Source organism: Lagopus leucura, unplaced genomic scaffold, assembly GCF_019238085.1.
Source record: "Lagopus leucura isolate 7727_CA_CO unplaced genomic scaffold, USGS_WTPT01 Super-Scaffold_100004, whole genome shotgun sequence".
Lineage (NCBI taxonomy): Eukaryota > Metazoa > Chordata > Aves > Galliformes > Phasianidae > Lagopus > Lagopus leucura.
In genome coordinates this window covers 5,172,560-5,189,301 of record NW_024962264.1, presented here as the reverse complement: position 1 = coordinate 5,189,301, position 16,742 = coordinate 5,172,560, and the positions used below count along the sequence as shown (strand labels likewise).

General features: G+C 42.6%; 2 protein-coding genes across 5 annotated transcripts in view; one reads left to right on the top strand and one right to left on the bottom strand.

The window, feature by feature from the left end:
- Positions 1-9,319, top strand: part of CLCN3 (chloride voltage-gated channel 3) — a 48,121-nt gene extending 38,802 nt beyond the window's left edge. For 2 of the 4 annotated variants that reach the window (XM_042870668.1, XM_042870669.1), the window contains 4 exons: positions 160-558; positions 2,168-2,384; positions 4,540-4,615; positions 6,284-9,319. In XM_042870668.1, coding sequence (XP_042726602.1) covers positions 160-558; positions 2,168-2,384; positions 4,540-4,615; positions 6,284-6,442 — 851 coding nt within the window. In that variant the 3' untranslated portion in view covers positions 6,443-9,319. The remainder of the gene's footprint in view (positions 1-159; positions 559-2,167; positions 2,385-4,539; positions 4,616-6,283) is intronic. The other 2 variants (XM_042870670.1, XM_042870672.1) reach the window with 1 other exon arrangement.
- Positions 9,320-10,219: 900 nt separating this feature from the next.
- Positions 10,220-16,441, bottom strand: LOC122180058 (histone PARylation factor 1). The gene is made up of 8 exons (XM_042871477.1): positions 16,322-16,441; positions 15,344-15,503; positions 14,623-14,809; positions 14,057-14,155; positions 12,879-13,029; positions 12,020-12,107; positions 11,275-11,447; positions 10,220-10,460 (listed from the first exon to the last, which is right to left on the bottom strand). Exons 1-8 carry the CDS (start codon positions 16,439-16,441, stop codon positions 10,329-10,331), a joined length of 1,110 nt encoding a protein of 369 aa, XP_042727411.1. The 3' UTR covers positions 10,220-10,328.
- Between the last annotated feature and the right edge of the window lie 301 nt (positions 16,442-16,742).

Genomic DNA, 16,742 nt, shown 5'->3' with positions numbered 1-16,742 from the left:
AAGTCCACGTTCATTTTTCTTGTATGCTTCTGTTTTTGTGATGTTTGTCAGATGACGTAAATGGCAAAGTCATGTTTGCAGTTCTCAGCAGGAAGGCAGGAAATGCAAGTTCAGTATTCTTTGACGCTGAAGCATTACTGACTGCCATTTTTCTTGCAGGTGGTGTGACAAGGATGACTGTGTCCCTGGTAGTTATTGTCTTTGAGCTAACAGGAGGGCTGGAGTATATTGTGCCCTTAATGGCTGCAGTCATGACCAGTAAGTGGGTAGGAGATGCCTTTGGTAGGGAAGGCATCTATGAGGCACACATCCGACTGAATGGATATCCCTTCTTGGATGCAAAGGAGGAGTTTACTCACACAACACTGGCTGCTGACGTTATGAGACCTCGAAGAAGCGACCCACCGTTAGCTGTTTTAACCCAGGATAATATGACAGTTGAAGACATAGAGAACTTGATCAACGAAACCAGCTATAATGGTTTTCCTGTTATTATGTCAAAAGAGTCGCAGAGACTAGTGGGCTTTGCTTTAAGAAGAGATTTAACTATTGCAATAGGTAATTACCTCCCAATATTTTATGATTATATATTCTAATAGAAATTATTGTAAAGCTTAAAAGAGAACTTACTCTCTGTGTTTCTCCTTATTTCAGGTTCAAGGTCCAGATACTTTGTGTAGTCTATTGCTTTACTGAAGATATTGATTATGTGCAATAGCAGACCATAAAATAAAATGTTAATATCTTTGTGCCTTTGTGTACAAGACTTGTAGGCCAGACTGGCATCTAGTCCAGTATTTTTGTTTGTTTTGTAGTGTTTGATGAGAGTTCTTTTCCTCAAGGGCATTCAACCTTCCTCAGAATCCTCAACCGTCTTCAAAATTGAGTGATTCCCATTTGAAAGAGCAGGATTCAGTCGGAGTTACTGTCCAAGTCACTGTAAAATGTAAATGAGCATCAGGCTTCTCTTTGGGAGTATTTTATTTGCTGTTTTCTCTTGTTGATTTTCTTTTTTCAACAACTAATATTGTACTGTGGAGAGATGAGTGAAATATTTTACATTTCTTACTGTAGTTTGTCTGTGTGCTGTGAAATTTGGCACCAGGCACGCATGCCCTGTTTGGGCCCTGTCTCTGGATGGCTGTTAGAAACTGTGTGATAACTAGGGCTGTGCTTTGTGCCTTGGCAAAAGAATTGTGGATTTTGAAATTACAGTCGCCAGCAAAGGGAAATAGAATTATTATTTAAGAAATACTTGTACATAAAATCAGTGATGGAAGTTGTATCTTAAAATACTTGTATTTTTTCACAATTTGAAAGGCTGTATATTGACAAATATCTCTTTAGGGAAAAAAGCAATTGCTTGAAAAAGCAATGTCTTCTTTCAGAAAGTTGCAAAAAAAGGTTTTTAGGAGCACAACACCAAGTCCTGAAGTGAAACTTTTGCCTGTGGTCTTACAATGTGTTCCTACACCATGCAGGATGCATATAAATGTCCTAAACTTGAAAAGTATTACAGATATTGTATGATTTTAAGTTTGTGTTTACCTAAGACTAGAAGGAGGAACAGCAAAATATTGTTCTAATGAAACACTTCCCCGGCTAAAACTTATTTCAGTTGCAGAGAATGCATGGTGCGTAGAGCTTTGTCTTGGAGTCATTCAGTGAGCTGGCTCGGGGTACAAGGAGAGTTGCTCATGTAGCCAAACACTGAAGAGGGTACAGATCAAGTTCACAGAAACCTAAATACATTTGCATAAGGAGATCAAAAATGAGGAGTTTGTAATCACTGATGGTTTGAAACCATTTATTTGTCGTTCTTGTAGAAGAAGTATCAGATCAGCTTTCTTTTTGACAACTGCTTCAGCTGCTGCATGCTTCTTGCATGCTAGCTTTTCAGTATTTCCACCTCTCCAGAGCAAGTAAGTTTTATTTTTGCTGTTGGATTGAGAAAGGCAGTAGCTGAAGGATGGCTAAAGCTGTATGATACATAGCTTTTGTGATTTCTGCACAAACACATCCTAGGAATAAAGCAGTGACTGTAGAAACAATGTCAGCATATCAGCATCAGAGCCCGGTCGACTGAACTTTGCGCTAAATGATCTTAGTACCAAAATGTAAATTTTCTTGCTCTTTTTTTTTTCTTTTCCCCTCTCTCCCCTTAAAGAAAGTGCAAGGAAGAAGCAGGAAGGGATTGTTGGCAGTTCCAGGGTCTGTTTTGCCCAGCATACCCCATCGCTTCCAGCAGAAAGCCCTCGGCCTTTGAAGCTTAGAAGCATACTTGACATGAGCCCTTTCACCGTGACAGACCACACACCTATGGAAATAGTGGTGGATATTTTCCGGAAGTTGGGTTTGAGGCAGTGCCTTGTGACACACAACGGGTGAGTGATGGGGGCAATTCTGTTTTCTTTTGGTAGGAATAGCAACTTTCACTTCTGGGATCAAAGCTTTGATGGTATTTGAACCCATGCATTTGGTGCAGGATGTCAGTGACAAGAAGGCGCGCGTCTCTGAAATTCTTACTTCTCCCTGTATTCCAAGTAAGCAGGCAGGTAGTTTCGGTGTGTTTTGTTTTTATTTTAAAGGTTTTCTTTTTAAAGTGGAAAATACATCAGCTGTACAACATCTACAAATGCTGGGCTCATAAAAAGCGAAGGAGAAACAAGATCCATTCACTGGATAACTCCTCTTCTGGAGTTCAGTAATTTACTAAAAAAACCACCAAGCTATTAGTTTTGGGATACTAAAACTAAGTAACTGCTGCTAGTTCTGAAACTTCAGTCTGCAGCGACTGTACGATTCAAAATACTTCAAGAAGGTGACTTCAAGATGTGGAGTGTTTGTAAATGTGACTGTGGGGGGTTGGTATGTGGTCACCGTTTAATAAATCAGCCCTAGATGTGGAAACACAAAATATCTTGTTATATTTGCCTCTTATTTGAACGCTTTCTTTTTATACAAGATCTTTGAGTATGGTTCTACTTCAACGTTCTGCTTTCCTCTATCTCTTGTGTTAAGCACTTGGCACATGATGGTGCAGCTCCTACCACAGTATCTTGCTTTCTCTTTAGCATCTTTTTAAATCACATGAGAAGTGAAGCACTGTCTGCTAACCTACATTATTTAGTACCACTGTCCGTGGGACAAAGCTAAGAAACCTTAAACACAGATGGTATTTATTTTTGCTCTGGACAAAAGGAGTGCTGCTCTAAGGGGCAAATATTGAAATAGTGCAAATTTCCAGATTTGTTTCTTAAGATGTCTTCTAAAGCAAATGTATCTTAAATGTGCTCCTGGTTTTTGTTGTTGTTGTTGTTGCTTTCTGATTATTTTTTTTATTTGCTTTTTATGAAATTCGTCTTTGTATGGAATGGCAAATAGGTGCTTTTAGAAGCAAAAGCAGCTCTTACAAAAAGCTTTCTCTGCCAGGAAAAAGCCATCATGATCTGCCACTTAAAAATCACTGCAGGCATACATACAGTTATTCCTCTTTATGCAGGGAAATTTGAATTGGTAAAACTTCAGTGATAAATATTTATTACTGTGGGTTTTTCTCTTAGTTTCTGTTGTGGTTGAGTGTTCAAACATTAACACTGATGTGAAAAATGGCTCTGCAGAGAGATTGATCTTGTAAAGGTATGTCAAACTGTAGCCTAAGCTTTTAATTATTTCATGATAAAGTAGCCACAAATACGGGAGACTTCTATTTGTTGTTTTCTGATCCTCGTGTTTGTTGTCCCATTTCAGTTTATAACCTTGTGATCTGCCATGAGAATGCTGTCCATTACAAGGTTGCATAGTTAATCCCTGAGGTCCGGTTGGCTATACACCACCCAGAGAATTTGTCTAAATTTTGGCAAATTTCATGCGCGTTGAATAGAGATATATGGCTAGATGGGTGTTCATACATCCACTTACAGTTAGGAATTGTGCAGAAATTGGTGCTGATGATAGATACAGAGATATGTAAAGACTGAGCCCGATTCTTTCCAGCTTTTATCACTGTGTCCGTTCTAAGGAGCTGCTCTTTTATTTATATTACGATAAATGAAATTGGTTTGAATTTGTCTGTTCCTACGGCTGCTCTGTAGTGAAGCTTCAGACCTCAATTTCTGTGACTTTACAGACACTGCTTTGACCATTTACTGTAGCTTGTTCTAATGCGAATAGTGATTTGTATTTGTAAGGAGAAATAACTAGTAAACAAAGGAGAGGAAGTAGATTTTACTTTCAGTGCCTCTAAAATGTCAAGAGATCAGGACGTGGGGAGAAAGGCTAAAGTGTGCTTCCCCAGTGTGTATGTGATAGAGAAACGTACTGCTGTGGGGTTGTTGCCGATCAGACATTTGGAGACGAAAAAAAAAGCCTGGGAAAGGGTGCTGAGTTCCCAACCATTTTCATTTAACTATCTCATTAACTTTCTTGCAACCCATTTTCTTTTTTAGTTTTGCACTGCTCTAAACCGTTTTCATTGTGACTAGAAGTTTTTTGATTTGATTTCACACGCAGTTATTAGCATAACATGATCTGTTTCAGGATTGTCTTGGGGATCATCACAAAGAAGAACATATTAGAGCATCTCGAGCAACTAAAGCAGCACGTCGAACCCTTGGTGATTAGATATATCAGATCTCATAATTAGACACGTTAGAAGTCAGGAGGCATGAAACTTGTGAACTGTTCAGTACTTTTATGACATCGGCTGAACAAAGAAATAATCCTGTATTAAAAATTCGTATTAAAGAAACTGTAACAGAAAACAATACGTGCAAAATCCTTGCATAGAAATTAAGCAGTTCCTATGGACGGTCTGTTAGTCACAACATTAAAGGAAGGTAAAAACAGAATGTGGTATCTTGTTCTTTGAATCTCGTAGATCCACCTTTTGATTCCCCGCAGTGGGAAAGCACACAGCTAGGAATAGCTTTGCCCCCACAGTGTAAATTTCATGGTTTTTTCATATGCTGATTTTGGCAGCTTTAAGTAGCTGTCAAGTTGCTGATTAAGCAGCATATGTTTTGAGGAGCACAGTTCTCAATGTCTTGCAGCATCAGGTCTTCCCTGAAATCCCCATTCATCAATTGGGAAATAAATCGCGTCAAGTCCTTCAATTCTGCACAAAGTCCTGTGATTGTGCTGCTGTTACCTGCAGCCACTAATGCACTGCAGTGGGACCCTAAGCTACTAAATGGCACGCTAATACATCTGCTGTTGACTTCAGAATCTACATACTGTTCTGAGTACGATGTTGTGATCTAACCTTAGCTGTAAGATAGACTTTGTCTTCATTTGGACATTGGTTGCTCTGCAATAGCTGCATCTTTGCTAAACCTAGCCACCAAGTTTAGCTGCTTATGTGCAAAACGTGCTAATTATGTTCTCATTTTATGCTAATATTTCACAAGTATTTCATGCGTCCTTTAATAAATAAAAAAACCCAAACCAAAATGTACTAACCAGAATAACAAGGGCAGCAGCTCGTTCATTCTGCTCTTTGCTTCTCCTGTGATATTATCCTTATGGACAGTCTCACCCTTTTTGATGCTTCACAAAGTTCTGCTTTTAAAAGCAATTTAGTTGGCTGTCATAAGAGCACAGTATCTAAAGTTGAAAATGAAAACTTTTATTATTCGTAATTAATTTTCTGAAGCTGTGAACTCTAAAGCCTACTCAACTATTCATTGTTTTGCAAAAGTTTCATGGGCAATACGGTGTGCTCCTATGAATGTATTCAGTCTGAGCCGGTGTGTCAGATGGGAAAGGCCCTTGTGATTTTAAGAAAGAAGGGGAGGCGAGTCTGATTCGCTGCTAGGATCTGGGGGCCATCGAGCAGTGTGTCACTTGTGGTGCCTTGGCCGGAACACACCTCCCTTATGAAATGGGATCGGTATCACTTCTTTTTCATACCTCCTTTTCTTTGTCCTTCTCTACTTTATTTTTCTTTTGCTTTTTTGTTGGCATAGCTAACCAAATTTCGTTTTTGCCGAAACAAAACTTTAAATAAAAATAGTCACGGGCTCTACTTGCATTGCTTGTATTTAATTAAAATGGACCACAGCTGTCAGAGACCATCCAGGTATGGTGTCTCAGCAGTGCTGTCTTTTAACAAACCGGTGGTTACTAAACATTTTGATTAATGAAATGCTGTTGTTTAAATAAGACAATCGGGCTGCTGACTTTTGCTCTGTCCCTGTCAACAAAAAGGACTTGGCTACAGATGTGTTCTGTTGGACCGCTCTCCCCGCTCGGGTTAATCCTGATGTTTGTTTATCCTTTCCAGGCGCCTCCTTGGCATCATAACAAAAAAAGATATCCTCCGTCATATGGCCCAGACGGCAAACCAAGACCCCGCCTCAATAATGTTCAACTGAAACCCATAGCTGAGGAGAGAGAGGAAACTGAAGAGGAGGTTCATTTGTTGAATAGCACAACACTTTAGTCTGGGAGATACTTCTAAAAATCAGAAACGAGAGCTGGGTTTTTGCGTAACGGTGCTGCTGGAAATCAGGAGTTGGTCTGGGGGAGGATGTGGAGAGGAGGAAGGCTGTTGGGAGCATGGAGCTGCTGTCCTGCACTGGATGCGTCCTGAGATGTCCGGTCTGCCATGATAGTGCAGTGGGAGAGCCGTGCGAGGTGGCACAATTCTCCAGCCCCAGCCTGGTACTTCAGCATCAAAGAGATGTGTTACTAGTCCCTATTTCTGGAGGGATCCTTCTGAATTGAGCCATCTTATGGAGACTGAAAGGTCTTGCCCTTTTTACCATTGAAAACTGTTGTGTTAGCTCATGAAATGTATAGTTATTACACGTCACCTTCCTACATTCCAGAAGAGCTTTATTTCTCTCTCTCCTGAGCCGTAACAAAGCCTCTTTAAATTGGTGTGCCCTTTTGAAGTAGTTGTTTCTCATATTGAGATGTACTGTGAGTTACTGAGGTTGGATCACAAGGAGGGAGGTTTTGCTTGTGCCATCAAGTGCGTGAGGTCGAACATCGTGAAGTGCTTGGGGCAGTACAGATCTACTGCGACAAAAGCAGACTGAGCAGGAAATGCCTTGCAAAGAGCCATGCGAAACATCTTTCAGCCCATCTGTCGTGATGAGAGAAAAAGTAAACAAAAGAAAGTAGAGTTGCAGAGAAAAATGCTGGTTTTGCTGCAGAAAATATCAATGTGACCTGATCTTATGCAATTTTTGTATTGTCGAAACACTAGGGTATATACCAATGTTGTGCAGTATCAGGAAGAGTACTGCTGTTCTACTAGTTAAGAGCTGGAACAATTCTGTATACGTGTATCTGGAAAAATGCATGCTACAGCACTGGAGATATTTCCCCTCTGTAAAGTTTGAGATCGCTCAGTTTTATTTTCTCTTCTGAACAAAAGACGTCCCACTGCTGACATGGTAGGAAGAAACGTAACTCATAACTTGCACTAATGTATATTATTTTTCTTGAGGTTTTACCATTATTTATATTTTTATGAATGAAAAAAATCTATTAAATACAAATCAGTTGATGTCTCACCTAACTAATTACCTTTTTAATGTGATTTTATATAATAATTCGTAATCCTCTGCGAGTAATGGAGGATTAGCAAATGTTTACAACTAGATGAAGGGTTTAAACAAAATTGTTTCTTTACAATCCAACATGCATATAAGGTGATTTTCAGATGTAACTCTCACTGCCGTTACCTTAAGACTTCCTTTTCCCTTTCTGAGCAGATAACTGGAACAGTAATACTAAAAACATTATTTGAAAAAATCAGGGTTTTAAAACGAATAGGAAGCAACTATAATTATTAGATTGCTTTAGACTTTTTTTTCTGAGTACACAGAGGTGTGAATGATACACAGCCACAGAAGGTGAGCAGCAGGGCAGAATCGAATCCAGTACTTGAAAGCTTGGCAGGACTTCAGAGCTGAGCAGCACCACACGCGCCAGAGGTGAGCTGACACGTTCCAAACATCTTTTGGCCACCTGATTAATTTTTCTTCAGCTTTTCAAAGCACCACAAACACATGTGGAAACAAAGGCAGCGTGCTGTAAGTCTGCGGTAAAAAAGCTAAGAAACGTGGTTGACAAAATCTTGCTGTACAGTATGTGGTGAAATACAATGCAGTTATTAACATTTCGCCCATAAGACTGCAGAAGTTTAAAGCTAAAATCTTGGGCATCTCTCAGGCCGTCATCACAGTTACCTCAGACATCTTTATTCAGCCAGGTGCTCAGCACGATCTTGTTTGGAAGAACAGCAGTGTGCTCCAAGCAGTGCCCTGGTAGGATTGGCGAGCTCCAAAACAATGCCAGTGCTTCAAGTGCTCCGCTGAATTTCTGTCTGTTTTCAGAATATAAAACTGCAGTCACCTCTTTCTCACCTCTTGCATCAGCTGGAACCAGGGGAAAGCCTGATGTGTTGGTGGGCTGCAGTCGGCCCCTGTGCAGAAAGCAGCTTTGGAACTGCAACAGAATCGAGCTGTGTTCTGGCTGCTGCGCTGCAGCAACTGGCTGCACTCTTCCAAGTGAGTCAGTGCTACGGGCTCCAAACTTGTTGTGTTACGTTGTGTGAGCTTGCAGAAACCTTATTAGGAGCAGGGTTTGGCCCATCCAAGGAGGACAGCTCAGGAAATTGTCTGAGGCTGATCTCTACTGTTTATTATTATTATTTCTGTAGTGGAAGGATATAAATGCACTACAGCTTTAAAAAAAAAAAAAGAGAGAGAAATTGCTTTAAATCAGTTTGAAGCCTCTGCCATTTCTAATGGTTTCCTCATCCTAATACACTGCAGTGTAGTAATTTGCACTGACCCCACCTACAGGCTGTACTGTCTGGAACACAGTGCAGTCCGTGCCCCTGCTGTTTTACCATTCTCGTGTGGATCCCAAGTGCTGCACAGAAGTGGTGCATCTCTGGTTACTGTTCTTACCTGCTAAGCTTTCTCCACTGACATGAAAAATGTCTCGTGAACATGCATTAGAAATTCTGATACTGAAGTATGTGTGCCTGTGCTGTTCAACAAAATTTTTCTAATGTAAAGCTTCCAGCGCCTTACTCAAGTTATTGATTTGAAACAAAAATGTGGTGGATGGGAGGGTGAAAGCGTCAGCATTATTATTATTTTTTGTTTTAAACCATTCAGTTACTGGTTGATGAAGAATGCATACTTTGTTAATCTGTGATGTTGCCTAGAGCTGTATTTAATATTGATTGATCTTAATGTTTTTATTTATAATAGTGTGGTAGAGCTGCGTATCATTACAGTAAAAATTCCCACTACTGTGATGACTTAATCAAACATTAAAAACTTCTGTATGACCATTTGTTGCTTCGACTCTGTCGTCTTTTCTCAATCAGTATTTCTGTTGATGTCTGCATTTAATTCCCCTGGGATAAACAGCCACAGGCTTAAAATACAACCCCAGTAAAAATCACACATTTCTGAAACAGACGCTTTCAGATTTGCTTCAGTCATGTAATTGCAGAGTAGTTGGCTTCCTCATTCAAAAACAGGTGATGCCTATATTGTTCCAAAGGCAGAAGCAGGCAGTTTCTCTACAGTGCATTTTCAGTCCTTCTGCTTAAAAACACTGCAAGGTTGTTAGATGCCTATTTGCAATGTATTTCACTTTGGGATTTTTTCCAGTTAGCGTTACAGTCATTAACCTCACATTGAGAACAGACAAAAGTACATACTGATGTCCCCATTTTTTTCAGAGATGTTCAGAACTAAATAATAACGCGAAAGGTGAATGCTTGTGTCACTTACAGGGCAATGATATGGAAGCATCTTTTGTTTGGAGCCTGAAAAGAGAAGGCCCATGGAACAGCTCGTATCTGCTCGCTAATGTTTGAATAAATGAAACCTCTGGATGCTGATCCAAAGGGGGAAGCTATCAGGTTTAGAAAAGCAGATGCTGCATGACTGAGAACTGAAGATAGCTTTATGATTTATATATATAGCTTTGCAGTGTGTTAAACTCAACTGAGCGATACGGCTCAAGGAGTGCTCTGAAAGAAACACCTCCTGCTGTGTGACACATGGCAACAGAGGGGCTGGGACAACTCCCTGTCTGACATGGAAGCAGGTATCCAGTGAAATGATGTCACTGACAATTCCTCCATGAGGGGAACCGCAGCACCAACAGACATTATTGATGCTTGCTGGAATCAGTTTATAGCCTCACGCCGGGGGTTACCAGGGCAAGCAACAGACAGCCGGTCCTTAGGAAAGCTTTATTAACAGCACAGAACGCGTTTCCACGTGGAAAAATAGCACAGAACGAATAAAACAGCCCACAAAATGAGCACAGCCTGGTGCTGCCCCGGTTCAGGGCGCCAGGCGGTCCAGGCCCTCCTGCCTACGGTCCGCCAGGTGCGCCTCGATCACCTCGGCAAAGAGGTTCCTCTTCAGCAGGCTGTAGGCGAGCGGCAGCAGCTGGGCCACGGTCTTGTGGAAGTACTGCATGAGAGAACAGCAGCCCTAAGCGCAGCCCTGCTCCAGGCCCACCTCTCCCCAGGGCTCAGGCACCTCTATCTGGAGCTGCAGCAGGAACAGCAGCGTTCCATCGGTGGCTGACAGCATGTGGTGAGAAACACAGTCTACTGTGATGTCCTTGCAGCCAAGGCCCTTCTCAGTCAGGGGGGGAGGGTGGTGAGGGTGAACAGACAACAAGGAGCGTTACACTGAGCCTTTAGGTATGATTAAATGCTGATGAGTCAACTCAGAACAGCCTCAGCAAGCCAGAAAGAAACATCCAGAAACCTACAGGCTACAGCAGGCTGGTGGGAGGGCTTTATGCCATCGCATACACAGGCAAAGGACCCCAGGGTCAATTTTTTTTACCCCCTGGGATGACTGCAGGCAGGCATCAGCCTGTTTCTTGATCAAGTTCAGCACGAGTGCTTGAGCCCATAAAAGCAGGTGGGGAGAGGGAGCTTCGTATCTATCCTGTGTATCTAGACTAAGAATTCTGCATTTTTTTCAGCATGACTCACTGTCATGTGCACATCAAATCACAAAAGTGCCATTTAAATTCTTTTGACCTGGAGGATCGTGGCATCATAGAAACTGTTTCTAATTTAACGTGGAATAGAGTCATAAATATGACTTCTTAGCTGTTGTCACACACTAAGAACATCCGCACAGACTTCCATGGTTCCTAGCAACCAGTACATGATAAGAGCTAGGAATAAAGAGCTGTGATACACACCAACCCCTGATCTACACATAAAATAATGTGTGACTGCAGCATGCATGGCTTCTTGGTACTCACGTGTGAGCCATAGCAGAAAAGGTCCATCCCCAGTTCATATCCCATTCCATAGTCACATTCATCGTTCGCAAACTGAACGTAGGTGAGCATTTCCTGAATGGGTGCAAACGCCTTCAGTCTCTCATCATCAGTAGGAGCATCAACAATGGCCTTACATATTTTCTTAAGATTAGCTGCAAAAATAAAAGCAGAAATATGTTTAAATACTGCATCAAAGCAGCTTCTGCCCAAAGTATCCCCGTGGGTCTCAACTGAAGATTAAAGGGACACACCCTGAGCTACTGGTGAAAACGTTTCTCCTTTTGCAGCTCCTTCTCATCCTGTATCCACCCTACCTCAGTTCCCCCTTCAGAGATGGGTATTCACGTATCAAAACTTGCATCAAGGAACTGGTTCAGGTTAGAACAGCACCAGAAGAGACAGAATGAGAAATAAAGCCAAAACAACCCTGAATGTGGATCAGATGTATTAGAATCCTTCCTGCACAGCTGTGCCAATACAGCAGCGTAGTCTGAACTACTACTTTAGGAGTTGTTACTTCAGTAGTAGTATGTTTTACTGACTCTTACCAGATTTATTAAAAAAAAAAATCAGTTACATTACAATGGTTAAAGCTTCTGCCCTTTACTCCCAGCTACTTGTCTTCTCTAGGTAGAAAATCTGACTGCAGTTTCTTTTTTGCTGACTAGATTTGAGTGGAGGCTGCCGAATGAAAGTGGAAGAACACAGTAAACAAGGTGCTTACCGTTTGTTTCGGGAAGTTCTCTGTATCCAACATCATTTTTGTCTACAGGAACAACCAGGCCTGCTCCATGAAATGTTTTGGCCACCACCTAAAAAAAGAGCCAGGAAATTGAACCTAGTACTGTAAGGCAATGCTACGACATAAAACCATTCACATGAAAGCATCATTAGCACCTGACTTGTGGTGGTCAAGCCAAATGCAGCACCCAGCCTCAAGGACATCACCTTAAACTGTGCAGCAGCTACTGTTAAGCACTGAAGTTGAACAGAACTGAAAACTCCAATGATGTTGTGAAATGTAGGAATCCTTGGATTCACTCATCTGCCAAAATTATTTCAGATAGGTATTCAGAAAATAGATTACAATCCCCCTATTAATACCCATCGCCCTTCACGTTCCTGTTCGTAGTGAATCTTCAATAATGAGGCATTTATAGCAGCTCTGCCTGTGGCAGAAGGGTTGGAGCTTCATGATCCCTGGGGTCCCTTCCAACCCAAGCCATTCTATGGTTCTATGTCTAGGTTCTTCCCCATTTGTTTCAGTTTCTAAACTGTTTCCCCTGTTGTTTTGTTTCTGTTTGCTTTCCCTTTAATGCCTTACTTGCTAAGCTACAGGTTATAAGAATAATAAAGCATTTAAATACAATCCTACATTTGGAACACAGTTCTATTCATCTTCCCTCTCCTGAAATTTTAAAGTGATGATTTGCTCTGAAATTTTTAAGAGATGCTTCTTTACTGAATAGAAGGAAGCCAAAGAAAGGAAGAAAAGAAAAAGAATCAGGCAAGTGAGTGGAGAAAAAAAAAGAAAAGCAGTTTAACAGAACTCAGTTGTCTCCAGTGGATCAGGAAAGTCATACTTTCTTATCTCTCTGTTTCATCTTCATGGTTTTCTGTTCCAGAGAATAACCCAATTCTTTTGCTGTCCTTGTAAGCTTTTCATCTATGTCTTTCAAAACAGCATTTTTCTTTTTATCAGTCACTTCCTTAAGTTTTTTTGACAAAAATAATCTGTGAACAGAAGAAACACGTCTTAAAAGAGCTCAGCAGCAAACAAACAAATGAATAGCTTTCTATTCACTGCACCTTCACATCTTACAATGCAGATTAGCAGCCATGGGTTTATTTACACACAGACTTAGGAACTCAGGCCTCTTACCAACCAGAACAGCCAAAGAGTTTGAAAGCACAGTGCACACTCTGCTGTGTCCTATCTGTATTTGCTGTATTACAATACAGTTTATGCAATCTGCAGGTGCTGAAGATGCTCAGGAACTTTTAACTATACATGCTGCTATCTGAAGAATTTAGTTTACTGCTTCAGTGCCTCATACACTTTTTGTCATCCAAGTCATGCACATCAACACATATTTATGGTGCTTCTTGAACAAATGTCATCACTGAACTGCACTACACGAGAGCTCTTTACAGGAGGTTTCCTTAGTATGCTTCCACTTACTGACATGAATCTGTCCTCAGAGAGCTTTCCATTTTTAACTGGCAGGCCATTAGACAGGAGTACTCACACTTCCACTGTTCAAGCTCACGATGCAGGATATGGTAAAGGATATGAATCAAGGAATTCTATCTCCATGCCCCAGCTCAGAAACAGGGCTTCCTGTAGTTCCTTTTTTTTAGAATATAAAGTGCAGTTTTAAGTGTGCAAGAAAAAAGAAAGCTACACCTTACTCATTTAGTATGATCAGATTTTCTTCACCACTGTTTGAGATGCTTTATTCTTTACCTACAAAGTTCTCTGACACATGAAGTGGGCAGCTTTTCCTTAAGAGCCTATCCCCCTTGGAGTCATTCCAGTACATTTGAAGATTCAGACAACTAACTCTTAGCATTCTATTTATAAAAGGAAAACATTTTCAAGAAGCCTATGGAAGATTTTCAGGGCAGCTTAAAGCTTGCTATCAGAGCAGGGGTAAGGGAGGGTTTCTTGAGGAAGAAAGGGGCATGGTAAGATAGCTACATTAATAATGGTTTGTTTTCTACACAACTTGTTATGAATAAAAGTAAATATGAACCTTACTTGACTGCAGCAAATACGTTATCACCAACTTGTGAAATCAGACAGCTCTTCCTTGCTTCATTTGCACCAACCCACACTGGAAGCTCATCTGGCACATCCCTGTTTATAAAAAAGTACATACAAATAATACTCAAGCTGTGCCCGTTTCTCCTATTCCAAACCGAGATAAATTTCCCTCCTTGCCATGCTGCCATCTTCAGAAAGCTAACAAAAGCACAGTTAAGCAGCTATACAGCCTTACAGCAAGGCTTTGAAAGGAACTCCTATTGATACATGGAGAGAATGCATGTCTCCCTTATTTCATAATGCTTGACTTTTTAAAGAAAATTAGAATTAAAGACCAATGAGTGAAAATGCTCTGGAGAATTTGGAGGAAGAAGTTTAATAAATATTTCCATCTTCTCTTCAATGTCTTTGATCTTCTTTTAATAAAATACCAATTCACATGTTAATATCCTACTACAGGAGAGAGATGATAGTGCAGTTCTCAAATCCTGCCTCGTGGAAAACAAAGATGAGCAAACAAAGTTACACACAACTATATTAGCATAGATTGAATCAAATACCTGAAATATCCCATGTGATACTGTGTTTTGCTATCCCCAACAAGTATAGTCTGGAATTCAGGGGGATCATAGAAGAATCTCCAGTGAAGACTGAAGTTCACATCTGTCGACTTTGCTTTTTTGTGTTTCCCAGCAAGAATGTCATAAGGTCCAACCAGTGTAAGCCCAACACTTGACACAAGTGCATCTGAAAAGCAGAGGGTGAACTGTTTTGTAAACTGAGACATTTCCTGTGTCACTCAGGTATCAAAAGCCTCCACAAATAACAGTCAGGTGCGCTGTTGAGCAGATGAGAAAAGCTGGGATATTCTACCCAGATAGTTTTCACTCAAGAGCTAGATTATTACTCTTTTCACATTAAAACAAAGTGTCATTTTTAGAGCACCTAGAGACACCATATCATCTTATAATAAAATCAATTCGGGACAGCTGAAGTCTGAGTTCATGTGAGGAATGCTGTATTTCCTCGTTAAATACTTCAGATGGGCTTGCAAGAGTGGCAGAATTAGGCCACATTTAGTCCCCTTCATTATGCCATTTTATTTCAGAAAGCTTGAAGCACACTGACGTCCTTGTGAGCAGCCCAGCATTCTTGTTTGTACTCACGGAATTATCTCGCACCTGAACTGAAAACAGAGGATGCCTCCCACAGCCCCGTCTGCCTCCCTCCCAGCTGTTAGAAAGGGAAAAGCCAAAAACCACTGAGAATCACACAGCCTACCAGTTGGTTTCTCGGGATCTAGTTCCTCACAAAACTTCCAGAACTGATAGAAGTCCTCAGGCAGCCTCAGCCTATAGCACGACTCTGCTTCTTGCTGGAGGGCATCGCGTGCCTCTGCCTGGCCTGATCGTCTCTTCTTGGTGTCCCTGTTTTTGTCGCACTGCAGACACAGAAAGAAAAGTGCACCTGAGTGCTTCCTGATGGTCACACTGAACTCTGCAAAGCGCACACATAGATCCGAGTGCTTCTTTTGCACAGAGACCTTACTAGTGCCTCACCTCACCCCTGTACTCACACACAGCAGCACAAAGCACTGCTGTCATCTCAGTGGACCAGGGCCCTTATGGGCTGATCACAGAACCACAGAATGGCCAGGGTTGGAAGGGACCTCAAGGATCATGCATCTCCAACCCCCTGCTACATGCAGGGCCACCAACCTCCCCATTTCATACCAGCCCAGGCTGCCCAGGGCCCCATCCAACCTGGCCTTGAACACCTCCAGGGATGGACGGGGCATCCACAGCCTCTCTGGGCAGCTGTTCCAGCACCTCACCACTCTCATAGCAAAGATCCTCCCCCGACATCCAACCTCAATCTTCCCTCCCTCAACTTCAAGCCATTTCCCCTTGTCCTGCTGTTATCTACCCTTTCAAAGAGCTGACTCCCCTCCTATCTGTAGGCTCCCTGTGGAAGGCTATAGTGAGGTCTCTTCACAGCCTTCTTTTCTCCAAACTGAACAAGCTGAGCTCCCTCAGCCTGCCTTCCTAGAGGCCAATACAACTCAGCCACACGTCACAAGCCCTCCCCGCCGGAGCCACCGTGCCATTAGCCGCGGGCCGGCAGCAGCACGGCCGCCACTCAGGCCTAGCAGAGCTCCCGCCCGCCCTCTCGCCGGTGCCGCCCGGCCAAGCCGCGCGCCAAGCCCCTCACCCGCCTCACCGTCCGACCCCAGCCGCCCGCGCGCTCCCCAGCGCCCACCTGCTCTCCCTCCGGCTCCGCCGCGCGCTGCCGCCGCTTCCCGCCACCTGTCATGCTCCCGCCGTTCGCATCGCGCCTCGCCCCGCCCCTTTCGAAGTCTCTCGCTGGGCCTCCGCGCATGCGCACGCCGCCCCGCCCCGCGGGGGTGGGTGGTTGCTCTCCGGTCTTCGCGCTCCGCCTTGGGCGGGAAGTGAAGGGCGCGAGCAGGCGGTTAGGCGCGAGCGGCGGCTGGTCTCGGTGTCGCTGCACTCTGCAGCATAGCAGATCTGAGCCGTACTGGAAGCTGGGTGAATGCACCTGGAGGAGCGGCTTCCTCAGCAGCTTGGTGGAGGTGACCGGGTCTTGCTTCTGAGGAGAACAAAGCTCCATCTCCCTTCGCGTTGCAGTCCGTCAGCTAGCTTCGCTCAACCGCGTCCTAACC

Excerpts from the sequence above, each read along its gene's own strand:
- LOC122180058 (XM_042871477.1), bottom strand. The coding sequence starts at position 16,441 with ATGCGCGGAGGCCCAGCGAGAGACTTCGAAAGGGGCGGGGCGAGGCGC. Across the intron at positions 14,810-15,343 it reads AGATCCCGAGAAACCAACTG|ATGCACTTGTGTCAAGTGTT; the intron begins GTAGGCTGTGTG and ends TCTGCTTTTCAG. Across the intron at positions 14,156-14,622 it reads TATCACATGGGATATTTCAG|GGATGTGCCAGATGAGCTTC; the intron begins GTATTTGATTCA and ends TTTTATAAACAG.